Source organism: Nicotiana tabacum, chromosome 13 (assembly GCF_000715075.1).
Source record: "Nicotiana tabacum cultivar K326 chromosome 13, ASM71507v2, whole genome shotgun sequence".
NCBI lineage: Eukaryota > Viridiplantae > Streptophyta > Magnoliopsida > Solanales > Solanaceae > Nicotiana > Nicotiana tabacum.
This window is the reverse complement of record NC_134092.1, coordinates 89,403,633-89,415,069: the sequence shown is the minus strand read 5'-3', so window position 1 is coordinate 89,415,069 and position 11,437 is coordinate 89,403,633. Positions and strand designations below refer to the sequence as shown.

The 11,437-nt window shown below is 36.1% G+C and overlaps 1 protein-coding gene across 1 annotated transcript; it reads right to left on the bottom strand.

Moving 5' to 3' along the window:
* Positions 1-664: 664 nt before the first annotated feature.
* Positions 665-9,510, bottom strand: LOC107791931 (double-stranded RNA-binding protein 2). The gene is made up of 3 exons (XM_016614090.2): positions 8,928-9,510; positions 6,721-6,940; positions 665-2,062 (listed from the first exon to the last, which is right to left on the bottom strand). Exons 1-3 carry the CDS (start codon positions 9,171-9,173, stop codon positions 1,083-1,085), a joined length of 1,446 nt encoding a protein of 481 aa, XP_016469576.1. The 5' UTR covers positions 9,174-9,510; the 3' UTR covers positions 665-1,082.
* Between the last annotated feature and the right edge of the window lie 1,927 nt (positions 9,511-11,437).

Here is an 11,437-nt window from a genome sequence, read left to right as displayed (position 1 = left end):
TTAAATACCAAATCTAATATCATTTATACTTATAAAAAATTATTTAAAGGCATATATTTATTATATTAACTTTTAAATTTTGATAATTACTTCATTTAAAATTTAATCTAACTGTGTAATTACACTTGTACAACCAAACGGTACGCTTTTAATTACACTGTAATTACTTTATGACAAACAAACAGGTCATCGTAATTACTATATTGAGTAATGCTAGGTCATGTAATTACCACGCTTGTAATCACACCAATTCCAATTACCGGGTGACTTTCCAAACAGACCCTAAATAATTTTCAAAAAGAAAGAATATGTATGTCACAAAATGAGAGAATAATCAAGAAGATGTGCTTTAACAACCTAATCATTTTTGAACTTTTCGGTGTGCATTCTATCGGTGGCTAATCATAAACCTATATTCTTTAGTTTGTCCACCACTTCTTAACTAATAATTCTTCCGCATGGACCTCGGTGAATAATTATTTAATGGGAGAACTATCCACCTTTAGAGCCACAGTCAGCCTGCGTTTGGCTAGTTCGTGGAACTTAAAAATGAATGTATGACAGATTTTGTCATCCTATAGTTGTACCAAAATGAAAATGAAAAGAGGAAGAGAAAAAGAAAAGTAAAGAGCCAAGTCAGTTCACTATAAAAAAGTGGAAAATATAAAAGCAGAAAGGCATATTGCATTTTATATCGGTAGACTATTTCACAGAAGCAACAAGCTAAGACTTTAACCAGTAGGCACCTGCATACCCTAGGAAAGAACTGATAGTACACTTACTACTTGCTCATACTAAATAATTTCTGATAAGAACCTTACATATATTGACTTCTATTATAACTACATATCCATTCTCCAAATAACCAGAGGCAGTTTCGAGGATTGCTGGCAGTGAACTGTGCTTTGAACTCAAGAACCGGGGGCAAAGGCAGCTACACCTATTCCACAGGAGACTCTTCTAAATAGAATGTAAAAGGAACTGAAAATTTTAAGCCTACATAAAGACGTACAAGATAAGTACCAGTACAACAGCCTACATCAAAGGTTCCTGCATTTTAGAACTCCATTCCCGAGATCACATCAGATCTTCAGCTGTTTCAATTTCTCTATCTCTTCAGACTCTTGCAGCTTCTTGTCAGCTGCAATCCCAGTCACATCTGTTGGCGTTGCTGAGTTCTTTGAAGCCACTGGATCAACTTGAACTGGTAAAATGTCAAAATCAGTTGGCTTCTCTAGCTGAGATGGTTGGACTCGAGAGCCTGGTCGCTCCTCAACATGGACCTCTGCGAGGCATTGTGGTGATGGAGCTACTTTAATCGATGAGTCATGCACCTGAATTTCAGGTTCTTTTAGAGCCAGTTGCTCCTCAACTTGAACAGGTGGAGTTCTAGAATATAGGGGTTTCTTTACTTCAAGTGCTGGATCTAATACCGGTAGTTCCTCTGGCCGTGTAGGGGGAGCAGCATAAACTGGCACTGTCTGTCTTACACAGACAGGTGGTGCCACTCCGAATCCTGGTGGCCTCATCGCCCTTGGAGATTGAGATGGTGGCGGAAGTGGTGGTGCGGAGAAAACAGGAACTGCATTCCTTATTGTCACTGGAGGCGCCATTCTATGGTGTGGGCCAAAATGCCTGATAGGAATATATGGCGCTGCGCCAACGGCAGGGAACTTATCTGCTCGAACACTGTGGCTCTCCATGGAGAAGCTTTCATTTATAATACTACTGATTGCTTGTGCTGTTCTTGGACTCAAGGATGTATTACTTCCTGTAGTGCTAATAGGTCGACTTTGAGAAGTAGTTTTTACACATAATGGACTGATTGGTCTAGTGCGAGCAGCAGTTCTTGGGCATATTAGGGGAAGGATTTTTGATGTTGAGGATGGAAGCTGCTGTATACTTGATGGTCTGGGATTAGGTATTGGAAATTTAATTGGAAATGGTACTTTAGCCAGCTTTGCCTTCAAAATATACTTTCTCAGAGCACGTGCCACAGTTACATGCTCTTGCTCATCATTTTTACCTCTATCTGGTACTGAACTTTCAGACTGATGTGCCACTGGATGGACCAAAAAGTAGAAGCATGTCAAACAAAACAGGTACACTAATAACCTTAAGTTTTTTTATCACATATCAAAGTGCATATCAATTGTGATACTGAACAAAACCAAAAAGAACAAAAATAAGAAATCAGAATTGAAAATTCATGCTAATCTCTGAAAAGACAAATGTTCAGACAAATATCCAGTTGCAGCAGTGAAAACATTCTATATAAACCCTACCATAAAAAACAAATAAATCATGCCTAATTGACCAAAATAATCATTTGTAAGCACATAGAGGCAAACATTAGACTGTCACACTGAAACTGCACTGTCGACATCATTGTACTGTTGAAAAAGCTAATACTCCTAGATTATTGCTGGAAGGAACTGGCAGTATGAGAGTCAATCAGCTCAAGAAAAGTCTCATAACATGTACTATTTTCATCCTTTCAATTACTTAGAAAAGGATGCAGGCTGCCTTGCATCACAATAGCAACCTTCAAGTATGGCCTGACAAAACCAAGACATGCTGCGTGTGCACTCGAGATCACATTTTCGTAAAGGGCCACTTCGTGGAGCTTGTGAAACAAATATGGATCTGCTACGTGTCAAGTGATGAAAATAATCAAAAGGCAGGAGGATATGTGATTGTGACTGTTTAAGTGGTTTATCATTCGGGAAGCTGTCTTCGTGTCACTAGTCATTGCCCTCCTCACCAGCTGCTGTTCAATTACTACTGTTGAGTTGTCCCACCAGTGTTTTGGATAGCGTGTGGCGACAAATAGCGACGAGGGCCCGCTTCACTGAGGCGAGAGGCGAGAAGCGAAGCGCTCGCCTTTTTGATGTGAAGCAACAATTTATACAAAAAAATAAAATATTAAATTTGAAGCAACAATAGCAACAATATATTAATAAATATATCAATTCAAAAATTAAAAACTCAATAGATAGTGCTGCTCCATCAAAAATAGAGCAAAAACAGAATTGAATGCTACTCTTTGTTGAGTGTTGCTCGATCAAAAACAGAGCAAAAAAAAAAAGAAGAGAAGAAGAAAAAGGAAGAAAGAAAGAAAGGAGAAAGAAGAAAGAAGACCAAAGAAAGAAGAAAAAATGGCAGAAGAAGAACAAAGGAGAAGAAGAGAAGCGTACCTGGCTGGGTCGACTTGGATGAAGAAGAAAATGGCAGAAGAGATGAAGAAGAAAGAAGAATCGTTGTGGGTGGGTCGACTTGGAGAAAGAAATCGCTGGTCTGCTCGGCTGCTTGAAGCTTGAAAAAGAAAGAAATCCCTGAAAGCCCTAATCGCGGGTCTTTTTCTTTTAATCCCTGCGCTTTTTCTTTTATTTTTTAAAAAAGCGACTCTACAGTCGCCTCTCGCTACACAGGCAGAGGCGAGCACTATTTTGAAAACGCAACGCAACAGAGGAAAAAGGCGTTAGATGCTCGCATCGCTACGCCTCACGCTATTAGCGTTGAGGCGAGCGCTATTTACAACATTGTGTCCCACATCGGTGGAATGTGAAATATTTGGTCTACTTATATGGTCTTAAGCAGTCCTCGTCTCATCGCTTTTGGGTGCCCATATTACTTCTCTTAACATGGTATCAACGTCAGACCAATTCCAATTCTTGGTTTACCCGATGTTGGCCCTGCATATTATGTTGTCACTCCAGTTGGTAGGCCTGGGCGTGCCGGGGAAGGGGGTGTTGAGTTGTCCCACATTGGTGGGATGTGGAATATTTGATCTCCTTATATGGTCTATAGCAATCCTCACATCATGAGCTAGCTTTTAGGGTTGAGTTACACCCATAGTTCATTTCTTACTATCATACACATGATGCAGTATAATCCAAGTAAAGCTGAGATTCAATAATATTCATTTTAAGGATGCTACTAATACTGCAGAAGGAAAAATGTCCCAAATACGCTTGATATGGTTTACACACAATAAAAGTGACAAATCAGCAGGATTCGTTTTATGCTGGTCAATGCAAGGCAGTTTCTTTTTGTTTTTGTTTTTTCCTTTTCTAGTGGGAGGGGCCGCGAAGGGGTAATATTTGGAACTAATCAAGTTTTAAGAGTCAAGATGAGCCTCAAGTAAAAACTCGTGCTCCAAGTTTGATACGGCTTCTCCTTTCCAAAAGTTGGATACAGCTTCTGTGATTAGAGTCTCACATAAAGCTTCGGTTGACTCCGAAAAGTCTTATTCTCCAGGCTTTGTCTTGCCTATCAATCTTTCCATCTTTCTTTCAATTTCTCAAGCTAACTATTTGTATGTGTTAGGAATGCTGTCCTATGGTTAATGTTTTCACAGGTAGACATAACTGACAGTCAACATCATCTATTAGATATCTTTAGCATCCATAGAAATCAACTGATTTATCTGTTTGCTAGCTCTAATTACTAACTACACTCTTTAGTGATCCCTTATTCTTGCTCCTTTTCTCCTACTTTTGCAACAATTCTTCACCCAATCTACTCTTCAGCTGCTCCTTGCAATCCCTTTTTTTGTTTTTTGTGAGAATGAGCTTCTCCCTGCAGTTCTTCCAGCAGAGGCACTTTCATTATCATCGAACTAAAAGCCCCTGAGTCTCTCTCTCGAGAAAATCAAGCCATTTTGTTTCAATCAACCAAACAAAATTTCATTACATACCCTATCATGAAACCAACAGTACAACAGAAATTTATAGCACAGATAGTAAGTGCCATACTACTAGTGGGGGTTGTCATACAAGATTAGACAAGACTAAAAATGATCACATTTGCCACAAGGTGCAAGCAATACACATAGAGGATAAACTTAGAGAAGGTTGCTTGAGATGATTTGGTATGTCCTGTGACGGGTGTGAAACCAGGGAGAGTGAAAGTGCTTAACAGGAAATGAGATAGACCTAAAATCATATGGAAGGAAGTTGTCTTGGAAAACCTACAATTTCTTGGAATGCGTGCAAATTTAGCAAAAGATAGAGCACAATGAAAGAAAAAGATCTATACAAGCAATATTAATTAGGGGATATATGTTTTAGTCATGTTAGTACATTTACTCTAGGTCTTATGCTTTCTAGGAGCTTAACCCTATCTTAGATTTTTATGCCAATAGAAGACTATGTAGAGCTTCTAGTACTTTCTATTTTTATCGTATTTTGAATTATGTTGGGCTAAGATGAATTTAAATGGAAAAACATGGTTAGTGAGGATTCATAAAGCCGACCTCAATATGTTTGGGGATGAGATTAGTTGCGTAATCATGCGCAAGCAAAACATGGCACACATAGCTCTACACTATGTTGCTCGGCTTCGGATATGGGTATCCGATGCGGATGCGGATTTAGAGGTCGGATTCTTCATCACCATAAATTTTAGGATTTGGGGATATGAATCCAGGTGTAGATACGGATGCGGGGATACAACCAATAAATGTATATTATGACACATAAAGTATATATATTTCGATTAGTTAAAGTTATTAAACTAAAACTAATAAAACGTTAGTCTTTATAAAAAGGGCAGCCCCAAGCACAAAGCATCTTGCGTTCACTTACGGTTCGGGGAAGAGTCGTGCCCTGATGTAGACAACCTACCCTAATGCAAACATTAGTGGTTGCTTCCACGGCTCGAACCGTATTTTATATTTATAATATACACGCCAATAATAAATTCATAATATAACTATATATATATATATATATATATATATATATATATATTTGACGAGTGGGTTGCTTTTGCACTCACCCACCACTTTCAACCAAGAGGTTGTGAGTTCGAGTCACCCTAAAACTAATAAAATGTTAGTCTTTATAAAAAGGGCATCCCCAAGCACAAAGCATCTTGCGTTCACTTACGGTTCGGGGAAGAGTCGTACCCTGATGTAGACAACCTACCCTAATGCAAACATTAGTGGTTGCTTCCACGTTTCAATTACAATTTCCTGCACAATCACCACCATGTGTGTGGCATGGTGTCCGATCACGACCCGATCGGCTAGGGCATCTCCTCCGAGACATCATCCATTTATATCAATCTACTAATTAATTTATCCTCCTTTGACAAGAGTGGGTTGCTCTAGTGGTGAGCACCCACCACTTCCAACCAAGAGGTTGTGAGTTCGAGTCACCGCAAGAGCAAGGTAGGGAGTTCTTGGAGGGAGGGAGCCGAGGGTCTATCGGAAACAACCTCTCTACCTCAGGGTAGGGGTAAGGTCTGCGTACAAACTACCCTCCCCAGACCCCACTAGTGGGATTATACTGGGTTGTTGTTGTTGAATATATATATATATATATGACATAAACCCAAAAATCAAACCAAATATGCAATCAATCTATACTTCTCAGTCGTAGAATGTAGTCAACGTACCCAAGGTAAGTTGACCAAATCTGGTATGGATCCCACACCCATATCATGTCGACACGGGTGCAACAGGGATTTTGAAGAGTCCACACAACATAAGCTCTACATATGTTAAGACAAAAGATGGACAAATTTTCTAATTCTGAAATTGAACTATAGAGAGCGGAAGACTACTCCTTCCACAAGCATGAAATGGCCAAAACGACAAAAATTTGGGGGGGGGGGGGGGAGCATCACACATCCAGATACACCTTTAGAGTCTCTCTTCATAAGGAAATACGGTTTCCAAAGTTATAATGCTCTGTAGGTATTCAAATCACTTACATAGCTTCAGAGATGACCAGGCTGCCATTGCTGCATTCTTTTCAGCTTGCTTCTTATTCTTAGCTGGTTCTCCAGTAAATGTGACGCCTGCCAATTCTACTGTGCAGGTAAAGATGGGAAGGTGTCCTACACCGGACCTAAAGGTTGTATATATTGGCAATAATGCTCCTACTCTTTGTGAAACTTCCTGCAACAGATTCTTATATACCCCTGTCTCATCCTGTAAATTGTAGATAACAGAATTAGAAAACAATCATGACGAAAGAAAACAGCGAATCATTAGTTTTTCTTTTTCTTTTTTCTAATAAAGCAAACAACAAATCATAAGTATGAGCCTGCAGAAAGATTAGTGCCAATACTTGGCAGCTACATCTCCAATGACTAGATGAATTTTCCATATCCTTATATAGTACCAACACCATTACATAGGTGTTTCCATTGCAAATACATCAATGGGCCACATTATACATATGTAAAAATGGGCTTTAATCTCCAAACTCTAAACCTAAGGAACTAAGTTCACCAAACAACAAATTTCTCAACAAAGATGATTTAATAATACAAAGCAAACTATAAGAGTCTTTTTTTGGGCACGAGGTTTGAAACTCGGTGGATAATGCGCCTGGCAATCTACTTTTCTCCACTTAAATACAAAACTTTTGTCTATGGCTTGACGTGCACCTAACCCATAGATGACTTGTAACGCTCTTAGCACCAGACCAAAGCTCAGGGAAACTAGTAAAGAAGAGAAAACCAATACATTATGTTATTGAACAATAACTCTTCCCATGCTATTAAGTACTATACTTGCTAAAGGACAACAGGTCACCATTTTTTTCTCCTATTTCAGAAAAGATACAAGAAACCAGTTGTTTTTACAGTACCCAACTTAGCTAGGACCCCTTCACTTATCAAAAGTTCAACAATATTAAGTATCGTGATTGATATTAACTACTCAACCACCAATTTCATTGTTTCAATTATACTCTATCATCATGATTGCACCACTTCCACTTGAAGAGTTCCACTTCTGTTGTTCTGACTCCCCAGTTTCTACTCCTAAAAAGATAATGCAAATGCCTACTCTATCATCTGTAATGTGCCAAGTATAATCCACCTTAAGAGACGTTTAATATGAGTGTAAATATTAACACTTCCCAAAATATGAGACCAATCCTCCTTCAAGTCCATATGTTACTTCGGTCTCGAAGGCCTTAATCATATATCACTATGATATTATTATAGTTCAACTATAATCTTTGAAACATCCAACTTAAAGATAAAAATCAAATATGCTTAAGTTTGACTTTTGATAATTAAAGCTAAAAAGATATGCTTAAGTTTGACATGTGCAAGAGAGACTTTCCAACAATAGAAATGAATCTTGACAAAAAGAATGTGGATAACTGATTATTAGGAAATCACTAGGAATCCCTCCTGAGTGAAGCATCAATTCAAAGTAGAATATCAAAATACTACACTTAAAAAATGATTTATCCCAAATCTATTGATGTAAAAATAGGCAGGAGAAAGCGGAGACAGAACAGACAGTCATATATGATACACATTGATAAGCCATTGTATGTGTCAAATTCTAAAATGTGCGTTGATAAATATAAACGTTCTAGCTGTATCCACATTTAACTCTAAAATGCACATAAGATACATATAATTCCAAAATTTCCAAAAGAAGTGCTCAACACTTCAAGTCACAGAACAATCAAGTAATTTTGGCACAGTTTAAAGTTGCTGGAAAAAATCCATATTCAAAACAAACTTAAATCCGTCAAATTACATTAGACACAATTTCACAACCATAAGAAGCCGAGAATGCAACGACCAAATATCTTACACACAGCTCTTCTATTACTTCAACTAGAAAAAAGAGGATATAAATTTGGATTTCAATTATATGCACCACAATAAATTTTTTTACACCATTGGTATAATTTAACCATATATGGCATGATACTTACTATTTTCCGGGTTACTAATCAATGCTGACTTTTAGGCTAATAATGGCAAAGTCATTGAAGCTTATGAACATTTCTGCTACCTCACCGCCTCAAAAAGAGGAATACCTTTCTACCCAACCTCTTACCATAGAAGATCAGCATTCCTTATACAGCTAAACTCAACTCAAACAACCCATAAATGCAACACATATACATTTACGGAAAACCCTAAAATTTGAAAAATTAACTCACGAGAATTCTAGCGGCGAGGGAGTTAGAAGGACCACGATTAGCGAGTGCATTGAGTGCAACCTCAGCGGCGGAGTGTTCAGCCTGACGAAGTGTGGAGCAGTAATTAGGACTCTCGAAAATCTCGCCGTTGAAGTTCACCGTCGCCTTGAACCGCGGCGCGTGATCGGGACCTTCTCTTATACATGTGTAGGACGGCAAGTTGAAGCAGCTTCTCTGTGCCAGCTCCTGTAGCTGGTTCTTATACATTTCTTCAACAACCGACACACCAATCCCAGCAAACACGAATAATGAAACTTCGAAAAAATAAATGGAAGAAAAATCAGCTGAAATCAGTTAATTGAATAATCGGAGGCTTCATGTTCGCTGGCCATGGAGATCGATCGGAGAGTTACCCTAGGGTTTTTGGTGTATTTACATACACTCCAAGTGTATGTAATGATTTACAGAGAGAGAGAGAGAGTAGCATCTGAGGATTTTCGCCTCTAGAGAGAGAAAGGCAGCTAGATTTTCTTCAGAAAAAGAAAAAAAGAGTTTAATTAAATTAGTGCACTCTTTTTTCGGCTTGCATTAAAGAACAGGTGTGGACTACTCATCTACGCGCATTCTCATGTTGTTAAGGTAGAGAAATTACGAAATTTGACCGTTTAGAGGACCATTTCTTTCATTCACGAACTAATTTTACAAAACTACAATAATGGTTTCATTATATATCTCTATATCTTTCTATCTATCTATATTTTATCTATCTATATTATTATAAAAGCATGAATACAATATCGGTTTACAAAAATAATTTTATAATATTAACCATAATAACTTACAATAAAATGATATAACAGGAATTCTAGACATTAGCTTTATAATCCTATTAGTTTTAGAACATATATCACACGTTAGGAATCCTACACGATTACCTTTAGCAGTCCTATTAGTATACTTATTTTCGGACATAAACATATAATATTACATGTTAGCATGTAAACCTAATACCTTTAGGAAAACGTTAAGTTTTCTTTTAGTATTTTGGTTAACTAAATTGGAATACTATTGGGTCTTAGCAAAAGATTGTAACATAATATTTCCTATTAAAAATGTTGTGCCATCTTACAAATTAGGTTTTGGCTCATCCAAAAAGGCCGTGATGCTTTTGATCAGTACCTTTTAATTTATTAGAAGGTGAAAATGAAATCAACGATAATTAATCTTTGTCTTTATGAAAATGAAAGTTAATAAATTAATCTATCTATATTTATATATATCCATCTATCTATCTATATCTATATCTATATTTATATTTATTATAAAAACATGAATACAATATCGGTTTATAAAAATAACCTTATAATATTAAGCATAACAACTCACAATAAAATGACATAACCGGAATTCTAAACATTAGACTTATAATCAGGACATATACCACATGTTAGGAATCCTACATGATTACCTTTAGGAGTCCTATTAGTATAATTACTTTCGGCATAGACATATAATACTACATGTTAGCATGTAAACCTAATACCTTTAGGAACACGTTAGGTTTTCTTTTGGTATAATTACTTTCGGGATAGAGACATATTTTTAGTCATGTAATCCTATTACTTTTAGGATACACTTTTTAAAAATTTTTATTACTAATTTAATTTGAAAACGTATTATAATATCCTATTACTAATTTAATTTGAGAATGTATTATATTGTTCAAATCCATTTAAAAAAATGAGAGCCTATATATCTATATCTATATCTATATTATTTATTATAAAAACATGAATACAATCTCGGTTTACAAAAATAACCTTATAATATTAAGCATAATAACTCATAATAAAAGGACAAAACCGAAATTCTAGATATTAGCCTTATAATCCTATTAATTTTAGAATATAATACTGCACGTTAGGAATCCTACATGATTACCTTTAGGAATCCTATTAGTATAATTATTTTTGGGCGGTCTAATTCATATAAAATTAAACAAGTAAATATCTTTAGTCATGTAATCCTATTACTTTTAGGATATACTTCTTTAAAATTCCTATTACTAATTTAATTCGAAAACGTATTATAATGTCCTATTACTAATTTAATTTGAAAATGTATTAGATTGTCCAAATCCATTTAGAAAAAGGAGAGCCTATTTTATTATAAAAGCATAAATACAATATTAATATACCAAAATAGCCCTAAAATGTTAAGCAGAAGAATTCATAGGGAAAGGACATAACTGCAATAACCTATTTTTTGGACTACAATACCTTCTTTGCTAATTTTTAATATTTAAGTTTAAAATTAATAAAATTTTATCTATTAAATTCTTATTAAAAATATGTAGGAAGGTTTAATAAAATTAATTTTATAAGAATCCTCCGTATTGGCAATACATTATCACTCCACAATGTCCAATACCAAAAAAAATAAAAGTAATATTAAATAGACTACATAAAGAGTTGAAATTGAGAAAAAATACCTCCACGGTAATATAAATTTATATTATATTTGAATTATTT